At 33.3% G+C, this 27,383-nt stretch overlaps 2 protein-coding genes across 7 annotated transcripts in view; both read left to right on the top strand.

Moving 5' to 3' along the window:
• LOC135846000 (ubiquitin carboxyl-terminal hydrolase 47-like) overlaps positions 1–7,441 on the top strand; it is a 27,583-nt gene extending 20,142 nt beyond the window's left edge. For 4 of the 5 annotated variants that reach the window (XM_065364919.1, XM_065364918.1, XM_065364917.1 and 1 more), the window contains 7 exons: positions 1,202–1,313; positions 1,409–1,535; positions 1,608–1,885; positions 1,976–2,091; positions 2,194–2,440; positions 5,478–5,644; positions 5,784–7,441. In XM_065364919.1, coding sequence (XP_065220991.1) covers positions 1,202–1,313; positions 1,409–1,535; positions 1,608–1,885; positions 1,976–2,091; positions 2,194–2,440; positions 5,478–5,644; positions 5,784–5,928 — 1,192 coding nt within the window. In that variant the 3' untranslated portion in view covers positions 5,929–7,441. The remainder of the gene's footprint in view (positions 1–1,201; positions 1,314–1,408; positions 1,536–1,607; positions 1,886–1,975; positions 2,092–2,193; positions 2,441–5,477; positions 5,645–5,783) is intronic. The other variant, XM_065364921.1, reaches the window with a different exon arrangement.
• Positions 7,442–13,496: 6,055 nt separating this feature from the next.
• Positions 13,497–27,383, top strand: part of LOC135842522 (ABC transporter G family member 20-like) — a 44,996-nt gene continuing 31,109 nt past the window's right edge. The window contains exon 1 of one of the 2 annotated variants that reach the window (XM_065360019.1): positions 13,497–13,809. The gene's annotated coding sequence lies outside the window, so the exon portion shown is untranslated. The remainder of the gene's footprint in view (positions 13,810–27,383) is intronic. The other variant, XM_065360020.1, reaches the window with a different exon arrangement.

A 27,383-nucleotide genomic window follows, 5' to 3' on the forward strand; every position in this document is an offset into this window, starting at 1 on the left:
TCGTCTGGAGTTTTCAACCCTTACCATTTATCGACCCCAATTTGACCTTGAAGATGAAAAAAATGATAATACCTTGTGACATGTCGTTTGTTTGGGTTTTGAGGGTACTGAGTCCGAATATTGCCTTAATTTTTCGATCTGACCCTTTTAACCCTTAGCACGGCCACCCTAAATTGACCTTGGTGGTTTTGAAAAAAATATAATACCTTGTGACATATCGTTTGTTAGGTTTTTGGTGTCGTTGAGACAGAATATCGCCTTAATTTTTCGATTTGGCCCTTTCAATCCCTACCATAGCAACCCCAATTTGACCCTAAAGATGAAAAAAATGATAATACCTTGTGACATGTCGTTTGTTTGGGTTTTGAGGGTGCTGAGTCCGAAGATTGCCTTAATTTTTTGATCTAGCCCTTTTAACCCTCACCACGGCCACCCTAAATTGACCTTGTTGGCTTTGAAAAAAATATAATACCTTGTGGCATACATATCGTTTGTTAGGTTTTTGGTGTCGTTGAGACTGAATATCGCCTCAATTTTTCGATCTGACCCTTTCAACCCCTACCATAGCAACCCCAATTTGACCCTAAAGACGAAAAAAATGATAATACCTTGTGACATGTCGTTTGTTTGGGTTTTGAGGGTGCTGAGTCCGAAGATTGCCTTAATTTTTTGATCTAGCCCTTTTAACCCTCACCACGGCCACCCTAAATTGACCTTGTTGGCTTTGAAAAAAATATAATACCTTGTGGCATACATATCGTTTGTTAGGTTTTTGGTGTCGTTGAGACTGAATACTGAATACCGCCTTAATTTTTCGATTTGGCCCTTTCAACCCCTCCCATAGCAACCCCCATTTGACCCTAAACACGAAAAAAATGATAATGTCGTGTGACATATCGTTTGTTAGGTTTTCGAGGGCCCTAAAACCGAATATCATCTTCATTTTTTGATCTGACCCTTTCAACCCCCACAGTAGCAACCCTAATTTGACCCTAAAGATGAAAAAAATGATAATACCTTGTGACATATCGTTTGTTGGGTTTTTGATGGTGCTGAGCACGAATATTGCCTTCATTTTTTGATCTGGCCTTTTCAACCCTTACCACAGCTACCCGAAGTGTAAAAAAAAATTTTTCATGACTTAAATTGTTAATTGACATGCGTGCTTAATATTAACATATTTACTATCGTGTTTTTACAGAACAATTATTGGCGATACTCAGGAAGAATATCAAATGTCCAGTTCAGGATCTTCTCCTCGAGGAGGCGGTGGCGATTTCCGCCAAAGATCAATGAACGATTTAGTCGCCGAAGTAAGGGGCCACTTTTTCAACCTAATTATACCTACTGCTCGTCTCTCGATAGAGAACCTTCTTAATTGCTCATATTCTCCTATTTCTGTTCTCAGGACGACCATTGTTCGGATATATGGGATCGACATTCGGATAGCCTAGACAACAACGACGTATGCCACAACGAAAACGAATTCTATTTCAAGGAAATCCACAACAGCGTAACTTTCAATAAAAAGAAGAGTGAGTATTACGACAGCTGCGCAAACAAACCGATGGATTTTCATTTTGGCGAGAAATACGATAATCGAGTAGGTGGCATGATTTCAGATTTAAAACTCGAGGTAGATAAACGTACGCCGGTCGATGTATTCAAAAAGAACCTCGAACAATACGTACAAACTCCCAGCGTGTTTTTCAAAATATCTCCGTACGCGAATATTCAAGACGAACAAGGATACATGAGTCGAATGGATATCAGCTCGTTGGAAAAGCTGGAAAACGACGCAACGTTGCATATTAGACTTAACCCGATAATGAAACCGAATACCCCAAGGGTGAAGCTTTCGTTACTCGATTATAAGGCTAATAGAGTAAGTTACCTAGACCGATTATTTTTGCGAGTTGATGTCTAATTAATTGTCGAGTTTACTGAATGGTATTTTTTTTGTTTGATATCGCAGATCGAAAATTATATCGACGATATTCCTATATTCGAAGATAAAAGCGTCGGTGAAACGAAGAAATACCTTGTACACTATTTACGTTGGGTTCAAAATATCGATATGGATTTCGAAAGGTAACACGATTCTTCCATCCGTGTTTTAGTGCTTAATTTTTCCCCATTTATTAATGTGAATTACGAATTTGTATGATATGTTTTTTTTTTATAACTTCGCAGTTGCCGTTTACACGTCATTTCCGGCGGTATCCGAAGAGTATGTTTGAACGATGAAATTTGGGCTAGTCTCAAATTGAAAAACGACTGGCAACTGTATATACAAAGGTTGTATTCCGACGAAACTATCACCGATGCTGAGAAACAAATCGATATACCTATCAGACGCTATCATCCGGCCACCAGAAGTTATGATTCTATAGAGGAAATCATTCTCGAAGATTTCACCATCGACGCGTTGAAATCAAAGGTTCGATAATGATTAGCTCAGTTTCCTCTCCGTTACTGATATTTTTTTTGCGGTTTTTGTTTTTTATGGGAAAATTCCTCAAAAGTAAAATTTATCTTCTCCCTCTTGAAAATGCATGTCGTTCTGGAAGCCTCTCCAAGTTTTCAAAAGCTAAGGAAAATCAAAAAAAATGGAAATTTGCACGTTTTTACGTTCTAATCCTTGGATTTGGCTAAAGTTGAACATGATCTCCTCAAAAAATCAGAAAAACAAAAAAGTTGGCATTTTCGAGTCGTGAAATGAGATGAAAATTAATTCGAAGTTTTACGAGGAGAAGGAAGAAAATGAAACTTGAAGAACAAAACTGTGATCAAAACTTCTGAAGATGAAAATGAAATTAAAAACTGAAGATGAAATCAAAAATTGAAAATAATAAAGTACCCAATTGAAAATCGCGAAAATTAGATCAAAAAGTCTCGATGAAATCGAAAAATGAAAAGGAAATGAAAAACTAAATTTGATATTAAGAACTAAAAATAATATGGAAAATTCTGAAAATTTAAAAGTAGAAAACTCGAAATTGTAAATTTTGTACAAATGAACAGTAATTGAAAAGAACCGAAAACTTCTAAAATAAAATACAAAAACCGAAAATGAAATTGAAAGCTCTAAAAATGAGGTTAAAAAACGAGCAAAAATGAAAATGTAATAAAAAAAAAATCAAAATTAAAAAAAAAAAAGAAAGCGAAGTTGAAATTGAAAACTGTTAATTATAAGCAAAAATATTAATCAAAATCAAAAATGGATTCGAAAAATATGAAAATTGGATCGACAAAAACTAGAAAATAAAAAAAATGAAATGAAAATGAAATTGAAAAATTTTGAAAATTAGATCAAAAGTTGAATATGAAAATTTAAATCCTGTAAAAAAAAAAAAAGTAGAAATGAAAGCTTGAGAACGAAATCGAGATTTTAAAATGAGTTCTAACGTAATGCTTTGAACTGAAATCGAAAATCTGATTTTGAAAATGAAACTGAAAATTCTGAAAATTAGATCCAAAACTGAACATTTCATCGAAAATATGAGGGAAAAAAATGAAAAACCAAAATCGAAATTCAAAACTGAAGATTGAATTAAATTCGTTGAAAATTAAATCGTACCAAAATCTTGAAAATTGGACAAAAAGCTGAAAAGAACCAAAAACTCTCGAAATAAAATATAAAATCAAAAATATAATCAAAATGCAAAAATGAAATTGAAAACTGTCTAAAAATAAGGTCAAAAAGTGTAAAAAACAAAATAAATTTGAAAAATAAAATAAAAACCAGAAAAATGAAATTGAAAACTGTCTGAAAATTAGGTCAAAATGTGAAAAAAAAATTGGAAATGAAATGAAAAACTGAAAATGAAAGGCGATGATAAAAATAAAATCCAAAATCAAAAATGATTTTGAAATAAGTATCGAAAAATTTGTTCAAAACCTGAAAAAGAAACTCTCGAAATGAAATTTAAAATCGAAAATGAAAAGAACCAAAAACTCTCGGAATAAAGTTCAAAATCGAAAATATAATCAAAATGAAAAAATGAAATTGAAAACTGCCTGAAAATGAGGTCAAAAAGTGTAAAAAACAAAATAAATTTGAAAAATGAAATAAAAACCAGAAAAATGAAATTGAAAACTGTCTGAAAATGAGGTCAAAATGTGAAAAAAAAATTGGAAATGAAATGAAAAACTGAAAATGAAATCCAAAACCAAAAATGATTTTAAAATGTCGAAAAATTTGTTCAAAACGTGAAAAAAATTGAAAATTAGAAAAAAAAACTGAAATTAAAATCAAAAATGTAACATGAAAATATCAAAAATCAAAAACAAAATTCAAAATTTGGTAAAAAAACAAAAACTGAAAACGAGATTGAAAACTGAAAATGAATAAATTATTGTAAAACTGATAGTAAAACCAAAAACTTGCCAAAAATCATTATTAGTCTCCAGAAATTTCCACCAATTTTCAACAAAAAACGATCATCAATTTTCACCAGAAATCATCAAAAACTTTCACAAAAAATTATTGCATGTTTTTGCCAAAAATTGTGCATCAAATTCTACGAAAAATCATCACTAATTTTCTCCAAAAATTTCGACCAATTTTCACCAAAAATCATCGCAATTTCTCATCAAAAATCATCAGCAATTTTTGTCAAATTTCATCACCAATCTTCTTGAAAAATTTGCACCAATTTTCACCGTAAAACGATCATTAATTTTCACCAAAAATGATCACTAATTTTTGCCAAAAATTATCACCTGTTTTCACAAAAAAATTGTCATAAAATTTTACTAAAAATCCTCACCCTTTTTTGCCAAAAATTTTCACTAGCTTTTACCAGAAATTACTGGAAATTCAACTTCGAAAGTTCAAACTGAAATCAAAAATCTGAAAATAATTCAAAAAACTGGAAATGAAATTGAAAATCCTTAAAATTAATTCAAAAACTTCACATTTGATAGAAATTATGAAATCAAATGGGAAAACTTTGCAAATTAATCCAAAAACTAAAAAAAGTTGAAAATAAAATTGAAATGTGAAATTTTAAAAATTGGGTCAACAACTGAAAATGAAATAAAACACCAAAAAACATCGGATCACTCTGAAAATAAAATTGAAAAATGAAAACGAAATTGAAAACCGAACTGAAATTTAAAATTGAAAAAAATAATTGCAGAGAAAACGAATTTGAAAAATTAAAAATCCTGAAAATTGAATCAAAAACTGGAAATGAATCAAAATTAATTATTCTCTTACCTAATTATGTACTTGGACCTAAAACAGAAAATAAAATAAAAAACGAAAATTGAAAACAAAAAATAAAAATGAATTTAAAATCATAAATCAAATTTTAACTTGAAAATCAAAATAATTTGATACGAGACTTGAAAACAATTAGTAAAGGACACCGAAATTAAGGAGGGGGATCTATGCTTTTGCTATTTGTACGTATTTTTCAAACCATTTCCACGAATTGTATTATTAACCTGTGATTCAACTTTTCCCACAGATATCAGAAATCAGCTCGATACCCGAAGAAAATCTAATCATCAGTTTGCAAGAAATCACGCAGCGAACCAACGTATCATCTATCGAGTGGAGCTCCGTCATGAATATTTCATCTCTGCATAAATCGCAAAATAGTCTAAGGGAAATCAATCATTTAGTAAATTACAAGTACGTATATTCCTCTAAGTATGCTTTTCTTCGGCATCTTTTTCATCTCGATTTTGATCAAGCTGCTGCACCCCTTCCCCCTCCCTCCACCACCAAATTGACGATTCAATCGTTCACTTTTTTTGTTTTATTCTTCCAGAGATGGCAGAGAAGACAGTAACGACGACTCTTCCGATAGAAAAGGAGTCAAGAAAGTTCTCCGACGAGAAAAACCTCTCCGAATAGTCGTAGCTGAAAAAACATCTTGCAATGGTGAAAATTCAAATAGCACCGCTTCGAGTTGATTCTTCAATCGTACTCGTTCCTTCGGTTGGATTCTATAATCGTATAAATATTTATGCTTAATATACTAGAATGTGTTTCATTGTAGAAAAATTTTTCAATGTGTTTTTTTTTTCTTTTTCTTTTCTCTTTTTTTTCTCGTAATTTTTAATTCAATTCTTCAATAAAATGTACCTAAAAAATACGGTTTTAACGCGGTTTATTTAAATATGTATTTCGCGTAGTTTTAGTAACTCATCGAACAATGCCGATTTTTTTTTATTCGTTTTATCGCCGTCGATGATTTTTTTTTTGAGCATTTTCGATGTGATTTTGTTCGTTACGCTGAAATAATTCGCGTCATTTTTACTCTTCTTATTTATGTTTCGTGTGAAATGATGCTGGTTTTAATTTTTTTTCTCTTCTTTTTAAATACCAATATTTATTTATTTATTGATTAATTATTTATTGTTGAATGAACTTGTGATGTGATGAGATATCGACCAGAGTTGATGTTTTAAAAAATTTCACCCGAATAAAATTTACCATCATTTCGTACCAATTGTATCGTCTAGCATTTTGTAATAATTTATCCTTACGTCGCTACTTTATCGGTAAAAATTAGCGACGTATACTTAATGAATTTTTCTGTTTTACTTATTCGTATAAAAATAATCGTCTACCTACATAAATATTTTCGTTTTATTTTCTTCTGTCCAGATTTTAATTTTTAAAATTGCGTTTACTGGCAAACAAAACGTGATTAAATAAACCTGTGTTATGTTGTTTAATTTTTTTTTCATTTTTTTGCACTCTCGAATCGATTTAAGCTATTAAAAAAATTCTCGTACATGAATTTTTTACCCAACTCGTACCAATTTTGTAGAATGTTGTTGGTATTTATCTGCCTGAGAAGAATAAACGACCAACGTGTGATGTACCTATCTATTTGTTTCGGAAAAATTATCGTACTTTGATGGAATCCGGTCTAAAAAAAAAACGCCATCGTAGGCCTATTTGTTTACAAGTTGTTGTGATATGTTAGCATTTTCGCGAACGAATGTGCTGAAATATATAATAATGTAAATTTGGTTTTATTTTTACATTGTGTTGATGTGTATTTACTATCTACTATCTACGTACTGTACTCGTAGTTTACCTCGATGTAATTTTTGTTTCTTTGATGTCTTATTTATTGGTGTTGCCCTCCCTTCCCTCCCCCACCCCCTTTTCTCCTCGATATTAATAACACGCACGTATCGAATTTGTTTCGATGTATTGAACTTTCAAAAAAGACGGTGTGGATGAACATTTTTTTTTTCTATGTTAGAGGCGGTGTAAATGATGAAGTGTAACCTTATAATTTTACCTAATGGTGTATTCTGTATCTTTTTTCTTCTTATTTTTTTTTTGTATATTTTGTATTATTAATGATTGTATTTTTCGGTGTACCACGATGCTAATAATATTGACGAATTGATTTTTATTATCGTATACATTTCGCTGTTGAAGAAATACAGTTTTTATGTTATCGTTGATGGCGTCTTTTTTTGGTTTTTTGAATACATAGAGTGTCTGGTAATTTTTAAATTACCAAAATTACAAATGATTTGCAAAAATGTTAAATACCACAATTAGGTACTAGTAATTTTTAATTCACCGAAACTGCAGCGTACGGGTAAATTTACCAAAATTGAAGGCAATAACCAAAATTACAGGTAATTTACCCAAATTACAGGTAATTTACCAAAATTACAGGTAATTTACCAAAGTTACAAGTAATTTACCAAAGTTACAGGTAATTTTTTATTATTACAGGTAATTTACCATAACTACAGGTAATTACCAAAATTACTTGCAATTTTCCAAATTACAGGTAGTTACCAAAATTAGAGGTAATTACTAAAATCAGTTGCATTTTACAAAAATTACAGGTAGATAAAAATAACTATCAAAATTACTTGAAATTTACCAAAATTAACAAAATTACTTGCAATTTACCAAAATTGTGCGTGATTTACTAGAATTACAGGTAATTTATGAAATTTTAAGTAATTTACCAACATTACAAATAATTACCAAAATTACATGAAATTTATCAAAATTACAAGTATTTACCAAAAAGTTGCAGGTAGTTGGGTAGCTCACTAAAATCACATGGTAATTTACCAAAATTGGAGATGATTACCAAAATTACTTGCATTTCACCAAAATTAGAGGAAATTACTAAAATCAAAGTGACTGGTAATTTACCAGAATTACAGGTAATTACCAAAATTACAAGTAATTACTAAAATTACAGGTAATTACCAAAATTACAGGTTATTACCAAAATTACAGGTACTTACCAAAATTACAAGTAATTACTAAAATTACAGGTAATTACCAAAATTACAGGTAATTACCAAAATTACAGGTAATTATCTAAATTACTTGCAATTTTCCAAATTACAGGTAGTTACCAAAATTAAAGCCAAATTACTTGCAATTTATCAAAATTACAGGTAATTACCAAAATTGGCAAAATTACTTGCAATTTAGCAAAATTGTGGGTAATTTACTAGAATTACAGGTAATTTATGAAATTTTAAGTAATTTACCAACATTACAAGTAATTACCAAAATTGGAGGTAATTACCAAAATTATGTGAAATTTACCAAAATTACATGAAATTCACCAAAATTACAGGTAATCACCAAAGTTGCAAGTAGTTGTGTAGCTCACTAAAATCACAGGTAATTTACCAAAATTGGAGATGATTACCAAAATTACTCGCAATTCACCAAAATTAGAAGTAATTTACCAAAATTACCAGTAATTTACCAAAATTACCAGTAATTTACCAAAATTACCAGTAATTTACCAAAATTACCAGTAATTTACCAAAATTACCAGTAATTTACCAAAATTACCAGTAATTTACCAAAATTACCAGTAATTTACCAAAATTACTGGTAATTTACCAAAATTACCAGTAATTTACATAACTTACTGATAATTTATCCAAATTAGAGGTACCAAATTCAACAAAATTAAATTACTGATGATTTGAATGATTTTGAATTTTGACCCCCTCCACCGAACGCCCTTTTTGAATTTTCGGTAAAAATAATATCAAATTCGTGCTGGGGAGGTTTTAAAACAAGATAATTATGTTTCCATACCTCGTGAGATTTTCGATTTGATTTTGAATTTTAACCCCCCCCCTCTCTCTCCTTCCCTCTAGAGGCCTATTTAGCTCTTTCGGCCGAAATAAAAAAAAAATTGATGCTCAGAAGGTTTGAAAAAAGGTATCTTGACTCCTCACTTAACTTTGTATTGACTTTAAATAACTGCTGATCCTCCCTCCTTCGAAGCCATTCTTGATTTTTTGGTACAAATAATGTGAAATTTGTGCTCAGGAGGTTCGAAAACATAGATTATTAGATTCAAAGCTTCATTTTCAAATTTTCCCCTGATTAGAATATGATTAATAAAATTCTCAATTAGCACAAACCCTCAAAATAATTACATCAAAATCGTGATCAGTGACCTCAAAATATTTTGGTTAGACTTTCAACGAACACACAGCGCCCTCTATCGAAATAAAACGGAAACTTTATTCTGTTTTTGAAAAATCAGAGTTGAAAAAGTGGCGAAACGAAAGCTAGATATGCGCGTGGCGCTATCTATCGGAATATTAAAGTAACTACTTTGAAATGAACACTGAAAACTGCGTTTCTATCGCTTGTTCTCAACGTAGTTCAGAACTATTCCTATAGATAGCGCCACGCGCATATCTAGCATCGATTTCGTCACTTTTTTCAGCCCTCATTTTCTAAAAACAGAACGAAGGTTCCGTTTTATTTCGATAGATGGCGCCGTGTGTCCGTTGAAAAAATAAATCTCAAGTCAGGGTCAAATAAGTTGTCTATCGAGATTTTTCGCAGGGGGATTTCAGTTTTTGGATAAGTTTTGAACTGGAGCTTTTTGTTTATCAACGATTTTTGTTAGAGGCCTCTTTAATGATGAATTTGAGGCAATCATAATTTGAAGGAAGGGAGAACAAATTAGAAAATGAGCTTAATAATATGTAATGTGAAATACCTATCACAATAATATGTTTCCGAGCCTAGTGAGCACAAATTTGATATTATTTTGGCGCTAAAAGTGAAAGGAGCTCAAGGCGGGGAGGGGGGCAAATTTGAAAATGAGTCTAAATGTCTTGAGAGGCATCTAAATACACGTTTTTGAGCCTCGTGAGCCCAATTTTGATGTTATTCCGGCACTAAAATCAAAACAGATGGCAATGAGAGACCATACGCAGTTAGATCAGTGACTTTGAAAGGCCAGTCAGACAGGTCAATGACCTTGAGACCATACAGGCAAACAAGCGACCTTGGAAGGCAGGACAAGTAGGTCAGTGAACTTGAGAGTCTAGACACACCGGTCAATGGTCTCAAGAGGCCAGACAGACATACGACTTGATGAACTTGAGAGGGCAGGCATATAAGTTAATGACTCTGAGAAGCCAAACAGATGGGTCAATGACCTAAGGAGGCCAGATGGGCGATCAAACAACTGTGAGAGATCATACAGACAGGTCAATGACCTCAAGAGGCCAGACAGACATACGACTTGATGAACTTGAGAGGGCAGGCACATAAGTTAATGACTCTGGGAAGCCAAACAGATGGGTCAATGACCGGGAGAGGAGGATAGCCAAACAGGCACCATAGATAACAATGCGAGCCTACACAGTTAGATCAGTGACTTTGAAAGGCCAGTCAGACAGGTCATTGACCTTGAGGTCATGGTCATACTGGCAAAAGAGTGACCTTGAGAGGCTAGACAAGTATGTCAGTGGAGAGTCTAGACTCTAGACACACAGGTCAATGGCCTCAAGAGGCCACACAGACATACGACTTAATGAACTTGAGCGGCCAGACACATCAGTCAATGACCTTGAGAAGCCAGGCCGGTGGGTCAATGACCTACATAGACCAGATGGACGAAAAGGCAACCATGACAGGCAAGACAAACAGGTCAATGACCTTACAAATGTGAACAGCCGGGCCAATGACCTTCAGCATAACAGGTCAATGACCTTCCAAATCCAGACAGACGGGTCAATGATCTTCCAAGACCAGGCAGATAGGTTAGTGACCTTGAAAGACAGACCATTCAGGTCAATAACAGCCAGTATAGACACTGGACCTGCGTATAAGACAACCAACTGGCAGCCATCTTGGCAAAATAACCTGAGTAACGCCAATTTATCCCGCTGGGTGATCTTGGCAGCGCTGTACTTCAATTTTGCAGGCACCAGGGAAAAGGGAGGGTTGTGTAGTCCGCGAGGTACTCCTGACTGCGCGCGCAGCCAGGAGTACCTCGCGGACTACACAACCCTCCCTTTTCCCTGGTGCCTGCAAAATTGAAGTACAGCGCTGCCAAGATCACCCAGCGGGATAAATTGGCGTTACTCAAGTTCTCCTTACTGTTTCCGTTCCCCTCGGCCTGCAGTTGGTTGTCTTATACGCAGGTCCAGTGTCTATAACAGCCAGACATGCAGACAGAGGACCTTGGACTGCCAGACATGCACTCAGACGACCTTCGGAAGCCATTCTGACGGATCTGTAGCCATAAACAATAAAAAATAAAAAATGAAAAATAGAAAAATAAACAATGAAAAAATGAAATATGAATAATAAAAAATTGCAAAATTAAAAAAATAAAAATTAAAAGTCGAAAAACAATGAAAAAATAAAAATAAAAAAATGAATAATAAAAAAATGAAGGATGAAACAATAGAAAATACAAAAATGACCAATAAAAAAATGACAAATGAAAAATGATGATATAAAAAATAAAAAACAGAAAAATAAAAAATGAAAAAACGAAAAAAAATGAAAAAGAAAAAATGAATAATAAAAAAATGATGAATAAAACAATAGAAAAATACAAGAATGACCAATAAAAAGATGACAAATGAAAAATGATAATATAAAAAATGAAAGACAGAAAAATAGACAATAAAAAAAAATTAAAATAAAAAAATAAAAAATGAAAAAAATAAAAATTGAAAAATAGTAAGATGAAAAATATAAAAAATGAAAAATATAAAAAATGAAAAATATAAAAAATGAAAAATATAAAAAAATAAAAAACAAAAAAAATTTTAAAAAATTGAAAAATTGAAAAAAATCTTTGATTTTATCAAAGTTATGGATCATTTATGGTTCTTCTTTAAAAAAATAATTTTTGGGTAATTGGTTTTTGGTTACAAATTTTCATAAAATACTTGGTTCATGTTATCATCACTGACCTAAATTAGTAGGATTCGATTTTTTAATGAAAATCAGTAGGTACCTAGTAACCTTATACCTACATACATTATATCATATATGGAAAAAATGAGCAAATTCGATCCTAATTCAAATTCAACCCCCTCGCCTTAGTTTCCTGCAGATTTGCAATGGTGGAAATTAGTCTTGAAGTGGAAGGAGAAGCTGCTTGACACGCTTCATTCAAAAATTCAATTTTCATTAAATTTATCACCTCAAATCTCGGAACCACTAAATCGCGAAAAACATCTAAAGGGGTAATCAATCCACCTGGTCCATTCATCGAGCAATTCGTAATTTGGTAATCGCCCTTTTTTCTGCCTCTTTTTGGCACATATATGACAAAAAATTTTGACACGAAATGAAACCGAGACACACGTAATGATTTACGAGTCGCATGCTTGTAAAAAATTATGCAAGAACAATCAGCATCTGGTTTAACTTCTTCTTCGTCGCTGGCTAATTGATGCGATGTGATGTTTGTTTATGGTTTTACCGCGCTGGATGACTTTTTAAATTTTAATTTCATTTTATTGCCCACCGTGAAATATTAATTACGTGATTATGACAAAGCAAAGATTAAAATGCGACGGTGAGAGAAAGTCAATCGGGTACCTGTGTAGGTACTCGTATGGTACACGTACTCTACACTCTCAGTGTGTGCAGTTTTTATGAATGGATCAGACGCAGCAGATGAAACACTTGGATACTATATTTGTTTCCTTTTTAATATGTAACAATTGTATTTCGTAGATATAGGTGTATCTATAAACATACCAGGAATTCACGATGGATTTCATGTGATGACTGATGACTATGGGGAGAATTTTTTTTTTCAACAATGACGCATCCAGTCTAGTGAAATTGTAATTACCTATACATATAGGTACCCATCTAGTCTATCTATCGTTCAGATTCGTGTCATTTATTCACTCAATCAATCGTTTCAAAACGAAAAAAATAACCCAAATAATCGACTATTTTGAAATATACAATCGATTGCTCGCAATTAACCACTCGAGTATCCAATATCTCTCCATAGGTCACCCATACCTCAAAATAAACACCTAAAACAATTTTTCTCCTCTTAAGACCTCTCTTTATTTATGCAACCCACTACTTCGCATTTTTTTTTCAGAGTTCATTAACTTGAGCGACGGTTTGATCCAAACTGAAAAAAAATTCAAGTACTTAAACGACTGACGGGTGCTTGTGATTGTGAATCCCTCCCTCGGCCATTCCCAATATGCCCGTCTGTGTCTATACCTTCTCGTTCTGCTTTCTTCACTTGGTTCAGGTGCTGTGTCGTGTAAGGTAAGGAGTATTATACGGTACATCTACGCGTATACGAATACGAATGCTGCTGTCAGGCTTGGGTACTTCTTCGCAAGATCTCACTTGTGGTTATAATTCACGTGTTGCTGGTGCGTTCTTCGAGTCGGGCTTACGTTATAGTCGGATTTTATAATAACTCGATTTAATCGCTTTTGTCGCGAAGCTTTCGCTTTTCATGTGGTGTTGCTGACATCAAAGGTGAACTCGTTTTCGAGCTGGGATACCTACGAGGTTTTTTTTCATCGGTGAGTTTTGCTTGATGCATTTTTGGAATCGTGTATGTGTAAATATAAGATGATAAAGTTTTAATTAAGTAATTTATTTATCGAATCTCACCTACCTATCTACCTACCTAGTTAATTCGAAGAAATTTAGCCCAGATGCCCATTTCCCCTCCCCCCCTTTTTCGAAGATCCAACCGTCTAACTTGGAAATTCGTTCATCTCTTCACCTATTGATCGTACAAAAAAAAAATATTCCAACGAAAATTATTCCTTGAAGTCTCCTCTACAACGTGGTCACCGTCAATTTTCATTCAGAGAAACCATTGAGCTTGAAAAGGCTCAAAAAAAGCATTCTCAAAATCATCACAGCTTTTAGGATCCTCGAAGAAGGGGGAGGGGGGATTGGGCACCTGATCCACATTTCTTTTTATTGGCCTGTAGGACAATAATCAATCATAAAATTGCTCCATCTATTATTCCTGCAGTACCTAATTATTGTGAAATATATTTCTTTACAACTCCCCCCTCCCCTTCATACAAAAAAAGGAATAGGTACTTATTTGTTAAAAAAAAAAAAAAACAGTGAGAATCAAAATTTTGAATTCGATCCATTTTTTTAAATCTACCTAAAGGTGAATTTTCTCGTGTGTTTTTCGCTGGCTCGAGGCTGAGCCATTTTTCACGTCCTAAAAACCCTCAAAAATTTGATGAAATTGAATGAAATAATAATCCTCCCCCTCTCACTTCCTCTATCACGATTGAAATTTGTGCTATGAATCAGTGGAAGGTTTTGATAAGTTACCCACCTGAAAGTAGATGGTTTTTATGAACCGGAATTTTGATTCTTGAACCCCCCCCCCCCATCACAGGTCTGAAAAAATAATTTTTTAATATTCAAATTCTGCATTTAGGGTCACTTGAAGCCAAATCTGTGATCAGTAATCCAAAAATTTGATTTTGGCACTTGAAATGAGTTTGAAAAATCTATGTAGGAATTTTAATAGAAATTTGAACCATTGAATCATTTTGTGAGATTTTATCATTAAATCATAAATAGGTACCTACCTTTAAAAATTGAAGATTGATTCGAGACAATTTCAGTTTTTTTGATCAATTTTTGATTTTTAGTGTCAATTTTTCCAGGTTTGAGCTAAGAAATGTTATTGTTTCAAATTTCTGTTCCGTTCTTTTTTTTTCTCTTAATTTTTCCAGATTTTAGTTCAATAATGTTGATAGTTCAAATTTTTGCTGTTCTGTTTTTTTTTTTTTTTAATTTAAACAATTTTTTTTTACCATCTTGATCTTGCACTTTCTGGCTATTTTAATGAGTTTCGTAATTCATTATAAATGCATTGTAAAAATGTATATTTTTGTGGCTCTAAATGATTATTTTTGGTCACATGCCATTCATACCTACTCGTATTTGTATTACACCTTTTAAGAAAAAAAAAATGGTTTGAAATCGAGAGAATTACGTTTCATTTTCATTCGATTAGGTAACTAGGTGCTAAACTAAAACGTCTAATGAAAAATACAATAAAATAGTCGATTTTGTTGCAAAAAATCAACTTAAAAACTTTGGTGATGTTTCAAGGTTTTTCTCGTTTTATTGGTTTTGGTCTAGTTTTATTGATTTTCAATCGATTCACATCACTTATGCAGATGGCGAGTAGGTAGGTAGGTACTAAGTACTTAGGCAGGAAAATCTTGTTTTTGTGGGATGATGTGACGACGTTTGTTAGTTACCTATATCTACTGGTAGTTATTTTAAAGCGAGTAAAAATTTAGCATATTTTTTCAATATATTTAGCATAATATTGTGCTCCAATAAATACGATGACATTACGTACTTACTATTAAACCATCCAATAATTCCACCTCTTTTGCCTGCGAAAATACGTGCTCTAAAAGTATTCATTACTCGCCTTCCTGAGTCAAATTAACAGAATAAATCGTTTAAATTTCGAATTAAAAAAAAAAAAAAAACAGAAACAGAGAGAACTAAGTACCCATATTATATAGAACTGTTTACTTATGGGTAAGTATTAATAAGAAGAAAAAAAATCAATTTACAGCTAGATACTTACCACAAAAATTTGCATAAAAAATGAATTCGAATGTTTATGTTTACATTTTTTTTTTCGGTTGAAAATTTTAAAATTTTAAGTGAGATTGTTGCCAAAGGAAATCAATTTGTTCCCTTCTTTTGGTTCTTGTACCTACATGTGCTCATTTAGACTATACAATTCATTACCTACTTAAGTACCTACTCTATTTCTAGGTAGTTCTGCTGAAAAATAATATTTTTCTTAATGTGGTCTAGTTTTTATTTTTATTTATTTTTGAATTGATTCGTTTCGTGGTTTTAAAATAAAATGTCAGAGTTTTTAATTATCTAATGTGGGAGAGGAGACTTGTTTTAAATTAGGGATAGGGGGAGAGGGAAAAAATACCATGTGACTGAATTGACACATGCGCCGGAGCACTTCGTAGCCCATTGTTATATTTTTTCTATTCCAGATAATGGCGTTATCAATTATTCTGATTCAATGAAAATGTTTCAAAATTGTGATGAAGTAAATGTTTATGTAGGTATAGTGTTTGGTGTTTTGCACGATTTTTAAAATTTTGAAACTATAAACATTTTGTGTTTTTGAACGAATTAATTTCATTTTGTTGCGATGCGATTTTTTTCTCTTAGAATATATTTTGTACAATTGCTCTTTAAATTTTTAATGTCTCATAAAATTTAAATTATTATTGTGACTTTTTTTTGTTTTTTGTATCAACGGATGAGAAAATGATTGGATTAATTTATTTTCATTCTGAAATTGAGCTTTTTTTTAGCTGATGAAAATGTGTAAATTTATTCATTTTTTTCTTGACTTTATGTTATAAAAAAACATTCATCTACAGTTCGCAACAAAATATCAAAACCTCGTGAAGTACTTAATTTTAATTTTTTTTGCGTTTTACAATTTTTTTACTTGGGTTGGTTATTGATGAATTTAGGAATCTTTTTTTTTTAATTTATAATTTTTTGTACACCTCGAATTCAACACTCTGTGTCAATTCTTCGCCTATATTTAAAATTTTTCAAAAATTTTTCACATTTTTTCTATTTTTTTAAAATTTATATTTTTATTTATTTTTTTACTTTTTACTTAATAAGTTTACCCGCCTGTAGAATTCTTGAAATTTTTTCTCCCCTACCCTCCGCAAAAAGAATTGTACATAAGTATTTATTGCAACAAATCAGTTTTTTTAAGAAATACTTATGTATAGGTATTATTTTTTTCAACATTTATTGATCTTGACGAAAAATCTAATTTATTCAGCTCAAATCTTAATTAGATCAAGGAAATGTCCGGATCTGATGTAGGTACCTATAATCTTATCACATCTGATCGAATATGCCTGAGTAGACGTGATCAGATCTGATCAAACTGGTCTAAACAAACATGATCAGATTTAATCAGATCTGATTCTGACCGAATATGTATGAACATATTTGATCAGGTTGATCTGATTTTGAATAAGATTCCCTACATCTAATTTGATTTAAACAGATTTAATTAAATTTAATCAGATCAAAGTCGTACATTCTCCGGATCCAATTTGATTTGGCCAAATCTAATCAGATGGGGGTCAAAATTAAAATATGGATCGGATTTTCAGATCTGATTTTGAATTTAGATCAAATTCTTTGTTCCATGAATCTAAATTGATTTGTCCATCTAATCAGAGATCAGATCAGAGATCAGATTAGAGATCAGATCAGAGATCAGATCAGAGACCAGATCAGAGACCAGATCAGAGATCAGATCAGAGATCAGATCAGAGACCAGATCAGAGACCAGATCAGAGATCAGATCAGAGATCAGATCAGAGATCAGATCAGAGATCAGATACAGACATTCTCTGAATCCGATTCGATTGAGTAAAATCTAAAATCTGATGAAATAAAAATATTTGGGGACAAAATTTTTAGATCTGATAAAATAGGTTTGATCACATCAGATGAAATTCTTCATTCTACAAAACCCCAGTTCCATTTGAACTGATGCAATTGAATCTGATTTTATCAGAGTTTTGATTAGCTGATAACACCTATATTTGATCAGATCAGGCTCTGATATTCTCTGTGCCGAATTAATTTGGTCAGAGCAAATTAAAAGCGATGAAATGAAAAGATTACTTATGGATTGCATTTTTGTATCTGATCTGATTATTGACAAGTTAGACTAAATCAGATCAAATCCTTCTTCCCTTGAATCCGATTTGATTTTACCAGATCTGTGATCTGATCAATCCCCTGTTTGATCAAATAAGATCAGATCAGATAAGATCCAACCAGGACATTCTCTGTATCCAATTTGATTTGCCCAGCTCTAATTAGATCTGATAAGATGGGTCTGATCATATCAAATCAAATCCTTCATTCCCTTGTCTGAAAAGGTTTGTTTGATCAGCTTAGACCAAACTTAGACAACCTCTGTGATCAATTTGATGTGCCCAGCTCTAATCTGATCCAATCAAATCAAAATAGCGATTTTATTTTCAGATCTGATAAGATGGGTTTCATCAAATCAATTCAAATCCTTCATTCCCTCATCTGATCAGACTTGTTTTGATCAGATCAGATCAAACCAAGACATTCTCTGTAATCAATTTGATCTGCCAAGTCTGATAATAGATGAACATTATGATCTGATCAGATATCTACTGCGGTTTCCATTTCCTTACACATCAGATCTGATCTGGAAATTTCTTGGAATTAAATTTGTCTTGATCACATACTTACTAATAAGATCAATTTTTCAGTCGCATTAGACTGGCTGTGATCTGATTAGAATAGTTTGGTTGAAACATAAGTATCAGATACCTCGTTCCCTGAATCCAGTATGATTTAACCACCATAGGTTTCTTCCATTCTTCAGCTGAGGGTACCCAGACCCACAGTTAGGTGAAAATCTGCCCTTACTCAACATAAAAACCCGGGCAGGAATTCCGGCACTTTACCCCAATACTTATCTGCCCATTAATCAGTGTGTATTTGGTTTTTCTGCTCCTAAGCATAATAATCTGTCATTGCTGTTAGTTCATGAAAATTTTTTTGGCTCAGCCTGGGATCAAACTGGGGTCTCCAGATCAGAGAGCGAGAACTCTCATACCCTAACCATCAGGGCAGATGATATCAAGAGAATAAATATTTATATACTAAGCTAAAACACACACGTAAAGTAGTACATTAACTCGTGTTTTTCAGCGAGTATGTGAATAAATACGCTACAAAACATTCGTGTAGCATATTTTGTAGCTGGTTTCTTTTGACATGCAGAAATACGCCACTTAATTTAAAAGTCTAGCGGCCTTACACGACAAAAATAAGCTACAAAATATTCTTGTAGGTATAGCATGTTTTTCAGCAGAAATTTTTTCCTGAAGTGCAGAAAATGTAACAACCTGAAAGTGAAAAGTGGCTTCAAATTACACCCGTGAATTAAGAAGTGTTTAAGTATAAAACATCCATTAAACTGCTCTTTCCACACACAACAATAATTGTCGACAATTCGACATCAACATTTACATCAACTATGTTTCTTTCCAACATAATGATGGAAAAGTGATCAATTAATTATTTAGTAGGAATCTTCTGCCCTTACAAAAGCCAGGTAAATGAAAATTTTCAAAATTTTCTCATTATTTCTGATACCTTGACATGCCATCTCGATATGTAGATGTAAAATTTTGATGCTCGAAATTTACATCTACAACCTATGTTGACCAATTTTTCAGAATTGAAATTTCTGTTTCAGTGTTTAAAAGTTTAGTAAACATTCAAAAATATGATCTTGTTCAATGAGGAAAACAAATTTTTTAGGGCATTGATGAAATTATTCACTTTTCCACAGTTTGGAGTTATAGATGATATGATGTTGAATTGTTGATATTGTGGATGTATATGTTGATGTCAAATTTCACATCAACATTAACATCTACATGTCGACATGAAAATGGATTAGTTCAGTACTCTTAGATAAAGTATTGCACCATCTTTGATATAAGGAATTTCTGTTCAACTTTTTGATTATACAGACTTTTCGTCTCTACTTCTTCAGAAGTGGACTTTGCATCGATGCTGTTTTCAGCACGAGCAATAGTCACATCAGAGGAAATTGTTTTTGGAAAAAAATTTAAAATTTTTAAACTCAAATTTTATAACTTTACAAAGCAAGAGGTCAACATAAATTTCAAAGTGAATGTTGATCCATCCACATCCATCACTTTTGGATGCCCCATGTCGATGTAAATTTCGACCCTGTGTTGAGCCAATTGTCGACACAAATTCAGATCAACATCAGTCGACAATTACATCGACAATTAGCTTGACACAGGGTCGAAATTCACATAGACATGTGGCATCCAAAAGTGACGAATGTGGATGGGTCGACATTCACATCAACTTTAGCATGGTCATTGTTTTACAGGTAGTACATTCCCTGGCAAGATTTTGGATGCCAAGGGATAAGTTCTTATATGTATGTTGGTTTGTCTTATGTAGTAGTGGATTTTTTTGATGATGCAAAATATTATGTAGTGACCCTGGTTCACTCTTCCTTTGATTTTACGCTTCAGAGTTGCCACTTCCCCCACATTGTGGGGTTGGGTCAGCAGCATCTCTCTTCCTCCAAAGTGACGGATGAAATCCCTTGCTATCCCAACAGACATTCTGAGGTCCTAGCTAACACAGTGTGCCGGTGCAAATGAGGGGCCTTATATAGAAATATGTCTTCGTTGGCTTCCTCAGTGTGAGTAGGCCGTTGAACTCAACCACTGTTATAAAGCTACATTTCCCCACCTTCTCTTCATTACTTCTGCAGCAGAGGAGATGAGTCTGGTCTTGACATCATGAGGCATTGATTCATGCATATCAAGGTATTGTTCGTAGAGGAGACAAGATTAGATCTCTCATTACTTGGATCTGGATACCAATCAGATCAAAGTATTGATGAAATTTTCATATCTGATCAGATCTGATTGATTAGATCAGATCAGATCAGATCAGGTCGAATCTGGACATTTTTCGAATCCAATTTCAGGTCAAAGTTTTCATCAGATTCAACCTTTACCTATTGAGTGCCACGCCAGAGCTAGAGACCCTCTAAGAAGTCTGTAGTCTGTACTGCTATGTCCCAGAGAACTCCTGAAGAAACTCAATTCTTTTCATGACCTTCAAAAAATTTTCAAAGAACAGATGAGGCTCATTAAAATGAGTCCAAAAAACACGATTGTTTTGATAGGGTAGGGGCTAAAAAAAAAGAGACCATAAATGGAACGAGCAAGGGCGTATTCAGGGGGGGTGATTTGGGGTACAATCACCCCCCAGGGCCAAAAATTCCTTAGGTTAATATAATTTCCTACGATTTCTTGCATTGAATCACAGGAAAAAAATCATGTTGTTTTACGTTTCTAGGGAGATAATTTGCTACAAACTTCAAAATTCATTGAAAATCACATTATCTCCCTAGATAGTTGCATAATCTATGTACTAATTATTTTTGTTTCTTGAATTATGAATTTCCAATGCTTTTGTTTGCTTTCCTTTTTTGAAATTGAAATTTCTGGAAGCATACTTTTCGTTATTATAAGGGAGAAAAAGTGCTCCTTTTGCTCCAGCTTACTGATCATTATTGGATTTGAATAGGTACTGGGATTTTTCTCCCTCATAACGAAAAATGAAGCACGGAAATGCAAAGTCGGCTAAGTGCCAATTTTTCAAAATGCGTTTTTTCAGTGCAATGTGTACTAAGTGTTGTCACACATGTGATCCTAGCTTCACATTAGGGAAAACACATCTCCAAGTTATACTATTGAACACTGAAAGATAGCACTTTCCATAAGAGGCACGTGTTACGCGAGCGCGTATTTACGCTCTCCTGTAAAAAAACGTTTTTGGTACTTAGCCGACTTTGCATTTCCATGCTTCAAATATGTTATCCAACTCAGGAGTATATAAATATGATTTTCGACAATTTTGAATTATTTTCCTCGCGACGCTTGGGCAATAAACCTCGAAAATCGTCAAAAATCATTATCATTCCCTAGTTGAACAAACTACTAATTCAAGTCTGAGAACGTGAGGAGTGTCAAGTTAAATCCAGAAAAATCAATTTTACAATCAGAAATCGAGTATTTTTTACTCTTTGGATTGACAAATGTCCAAAATTTTTCACTCGCTTCGCTCGTGCTTATCTGAATTTCATTATAAATAGGTACAAACAATTTACTGGATAAATTTCAAAAACCTCACTCTGATCAACACGTTTTTCAAGCTGAAATTCAGCATGAAAATGTCTGAAATGTGCCTACTATTGACATTTTTATACATATGAGCCCGTTGGGAATTTTGTGATTTTTGTCCTCTACTTTTATGAGTCATTCATCACCCCCCAGGAGGAAATCCTAGATACGGGCTTGGGAACGAGAGAAACGATATTTCAATCCCTTCTTCTTCTTCCACAAAAGACAGATCAATAACGATTTATTTGACCAAATACCCATCTTTCACCTCTTTCCATCACACCGTGCTCGTGATCGATACATCTACTTTGATTGATAAATCACAAAAAAACTGGTTAAGCATACTCGAAATACCTACTTATAGGAGCATCTTTGATGAAAATAAACGTGCTAACAGTAACATTGGTAATATAATAATTGAAAAATTGATCAGACTTATGTATTCACCTTCGAAATACATCCATCGACCATCGTACGTATATACCTACCTACATACGTCTACGACTCTACGTATCTATAATACTATAAAGGAAAGTCCCCTTTTTTTGTAATGGGTAAACTCAAAACTTGCCGAACCAAAAATTCTGAATTTTTATCCATAAGAACGCCTGTAAGCTGGAGATGGTTTATAGCAATAAAAAATTTGAAAAAGTTCAAAAGGACAATTGTTATAAAGCTTCAAAGTTGAAAAAAATGACGACTTTTTTGGACTTTGCGGAGGTGAAACCAGTTTGCGGAGAGACGAGGTAAAATTTCGTTGCAAAGCGAGTGTATTACGTTGCATTGAGGGTAGGTGCTGGCAGTGGGGTGGTTCCAAGTGTAGTAGATGTAGTAGGAGTATCAGGTTGTGAAATATCATCTCTACACACTCCAGGGTTAAAAAATCCTTTTTTTTCTTGGCTATATGGTCTAAAGTGGTAACACTACATCCCATGTTGAGACAAAGACCTGACTGCGGCAAGTTAAACCGAACAGGGATCGAAACTTTGAATACCTACTTGAAAACGGTGATAGCTAGAACTTCGGGGAAAGAGGATGAAATAAACTAGAGGCACATTTCAGAACAGACGAACAGACTTTGAGAAAATTGCATTCAAAACTACTCAAAAATGCTTCAAAAAACAAATTAAAAAAGATGAAATTTTCAAACTTTTTTACAATTTTTATTTTTTTTTTTGGATCATCAAATTTAAATTAAGATTAGTCAAAATTTTCAGTAAGTAGGTAGTAGGTACATGGATGTTTTAAACTGTTCGGCATCAAAATTTTTATTTTCCTTTTTTTTTCTTGAGAGCTGTAGCTTTGATTCTGTAAACTCAGAGGAAATACTTTACCACTTGAAACTTAGACAACACCTAAGTGCACACTGAAAATTTTTGGTAATTTCAAATTCAAAGTTTGATTTCTACTCTAATTACACAACTTTGAACTTGAATAGCTTTTGAACGAAAAAAGTAGCAATGCAACTTTCAGTAGTATGTAAATTTTGAATAATCTTGATTTCAACGTCATTATAGTTTAAACTAAAATTATTTAAAATTAACGAAACACCAATTTATGAATTTTAAAAGCCCAAAAATGAGGAAATATAACCCTCTAAGAAACAAAATTTGACGTTTTAAAGTAAAATTTTGCTCCAAATGCCAGTAAAAATTGAAAAAAAAATCAAAAAATTTCTAAATTGTATTCCTTTTTTAGAATATTCAGAGGCACATTTCAGAACAGAAAAAGAGACGTTGAGAATATTGCATTCAAAACCACTCAAAAATGCTTTGAAATGAATTAAAATTGCTTGAAATTTTCAGTGAACACCTCAGCGTATTGCCTACCTTAAGGATGCTTCATCACGCGGTTTGCCCACTTTTTCTAATTTTAAACTCACATCATGCGTCAGAGGAAAAACGAAAGTGAAGGAATATAAGAAATTCAGAATAGGTACCTACTTTAATACTTGAAACTAAACAACACTTGAAAGCACACTGTGAAAATTTCTGGTAGTTTTTTCAAAGTTTGATTTTTACTCTGCAGGATTATTAATTAATCAGGTAGGTAGGTATACAATTTTGAACGTGTAACTTTTGAACGATAATGTATGTACGTCAGACTCTCTGAAAAGAGGAAATTTTTGATAAATTCAATTTTAAATTGACTCGTATCATTTTATGCACGTACTTAAGTTTTCAATTTTTCAGTTTGGAAACTGTTCTGATGGTTCAGCGATGTTCGGAGATAAAACTATGAGGAATGGGGAACTTTCAGGAACTAGAGTTGACCCCTGGAGTGGGGAGAGTTTAAGTTGAAAACTACAGAAAGGTCATTTTTTTTTGGAGGGGCATTACTGGCATTACCTACATCAGGTGAAATGTGAAATAAGATAATTACCAAACAATTTTTTATTCATTCATATGTAAATAAAATCTCTCCAATAAAAATTTCAAACTTCGAAGAATGAAAATGAAAAAAAGAATTGAAAACGGTAATTGACCAATTTTATCATTTTTAGCCAAATTTCTGTTCAAAAATTATGTCTATTCCGGGAGTGCCGACTTTGGAAAAAAGACTGGGGAGTAAAATTTTTGATATTTCGCAAGTTTTTGAGCTCAAAATAACTAGATGATTCACGACGTGTCAAATTTTATGTAGGTAGGTAGGTTATAGGTACATACTTGAATTTTCAATTTTTCAGCCTGGAAACTGTTCATAGTTCAGACGTTCAGAAATAAAACTTGAGGAATGGAGTACTTTCAGGAACTATAGATGACCCCTGAAGTGGAGAGGGTCAAAGGTTCAAATTACAGAAAGGTCTTTTTTTTTTGAGGGGCATTAGTGTCATTACCCACATTAGGTGGAATACGACGACAATTACCAAACAATTTTTTATTTACTCATAAATGAATTTAAAAAAATGCAGCTCCATCTTCCCACTCCACCCGTCCGAAGGACGGGTATTTTCTGCTTGTACGATATAAATACAGGTATACGAGTATACGGTGGTGTTGAACTCGTTGGATGCGACGTCGTCCGTCGTCTACCTCTACCTCATCTACCTGCTTCTTATGTCTTATGTAGTATATAAGTATATAGTATCGAAGCTAACGATGGTGAAAGTGCTAGGTAACGTTGACCCTTGAACGTTACGCAAGAACGTACAGATAAATTAGACAGAGATGCAAAGAGAAAGAGAGCTCCGCGTGTAGTGTACAATGAAGATTTATTATACTATTATATTGTGTATTGTATAATAACGTGTAATGTGTGTGTATAGAGACAGAGACTGTACAGTGTAAGTACCTTCTCAGCTACCATACCTATACATACAATATACATGCATTTACTCCACTACAGGTAGGTATACTCGCAATATATGAGTGCGGATTCTCGTATTATCTCCACTGCTCCTACTTCTCGACTAGGTGAAGGAAGCAGGCTTCTGTATTCGCCAATCTCTTACTTATACCTACCTACAGAACTTGTCGACTACAATTTCTACACATCTCTGACACAGAGTTGAGAGATTTTTGCAATTCAGGATGTTGCTAAATTACCCACCGAATCTTCCATCTCGTAGCTCGTACATCTCGAGCTAAAAAAATACTCTTCGAGTCGAAATTTACCATTCTCCAATAGTCCGGCATATGGCAATAGGAGTAATTGCACCCCCCCCCCCGCCGATCCTCCGGGACAACTTTTTTCTTAAAGGGGACATCCCAAGGAACATTTTAGAGCAAAGTTGCCAAAAAAAAAGTTGGCCTTACTTACAAAATGGCGGCCATTTTGATTGACAGGTCAGCCGAAATCGCAGATTTTGCGTTTTAACATAGCACTTGCACGAACTTTTTCAAACTTTACAAGGGTAGATCGAAAGATCATGCAAAAATTTATCACCTGTCAAAATTTCAAGTGCTAAAGTGCGTTTTTCGATTTTTGGTGAATTTTTGAAAATCGAATTTAGACCAAAAATGAGGGAAAAATCAAAATTTTACCAAATTGACCAAGAAAGCTGAAATTTGGGATATACCCTATTTTCGACATGCCAAATTGATTGGAAACGGTTTCAACCCGTTTTGAGCAGTTCTGGAGCCTCCAGCAGATTTTTGAAACTCGAAATTCCCACAAAATTCCATCAAATTGGAGTTGTAAAGCTAAAATTTATTCTAAAAACTAATTTCAATACGCTACGAAGTACTTCAGGTGAATTTCAAGTCATTTGAAGCCTCCAGCGACTTTTTGAAAATTTCTGATGCCTCCAGCAAATTTTTGAAACTTTTAATTTTCACAAAATTTCATCAAATGGAGATGGAAAGCTGAAATTTACTCTACACTCCAATTTTAACACCCTCTGAAAACGACTTCTGGTGGATTTCAAGTCATTTTAGAGCCTCCAACGACTTTTTTGAAAATTACTGGAGCCTCCAGTACATTTTTGAAACTTGAAATTTCCCCAAAATTTCATCAAACCAAGATGGAGATTTGAAATTAATTCTGCAAACTAATTTCAATACGCTATCGCTACGAAGTTGACTGCTGGTGAATTTCAAGTCGTTTTGGAGCCTGCAGCAACTTTTTGATAGGTTGTATGACGGTTTTTTGGAAAATTGAAATTTCCTAAAAGTAGCTGGATCTTCAAAACCATTTGAAACCACCATGTAGTCTGCGAAGTAAATTCCAGCTTGCCAACTCCATTTGATAAATTAATGTTGGGGAAATTTCAAGTTTCGAAAATCTACTGGAGGCTCAAGTAATTTTCAAAAAAGTCACTGGAGGCTCTAAAATGACTTGAACCCACCTGAAGTCGTCTTCAGAGGGTGTTAAAATTGGAGTGTAGAGTAAATTTCAGCTTTCCATCTCCATTTGATGAAATTTTGTGAAAATTTAATGTTTCAAAAATCTGCTGGAGGCATCAGGAATTTTCAAAAAGTCGCTGGAGGCTCCAAAACGACTCGAAATCCACCTGAAGTACTTCAATTTTAGCTTTACAACTCCAATTTGATGGAATTTTGTGGGAATTTCGAGTTTCAAAAATCTGCTGGAGGCTCCAGAACTGCTCAAAACGGGTTGAAACCATTTCCAATCGATTTGGCATGTCGAAAATAAGGTATATCCCAAATTTCAGCTTTCTTGGTCAATTTGGTAAAATTTTGATTTTTTCCCTCATTTTTGGCCTAAACTGGATTTTCAAAAATTCACCAAAAATCGAAAAACGCACTTTAGCACTTGAAATTTTGACAGGTGATAAATTTTTGCATGATCTTCCGATCTACCTTTGTAAAGTTTGAAAAAGTTCGTGCAAA

This window comes from Planococcus citri, chromosome 4 (assembly GCF_950023065.1).
Source record: "Planococcus citri chromosome 4, ihPlaCitr1.1, whole genome shotgun sequence".
NCBI lineage: Eukaryota > Metazoa > Arthropoda > Insecta > Hemiptera > Pseudococcidae > Planococcus > Planococcus citri.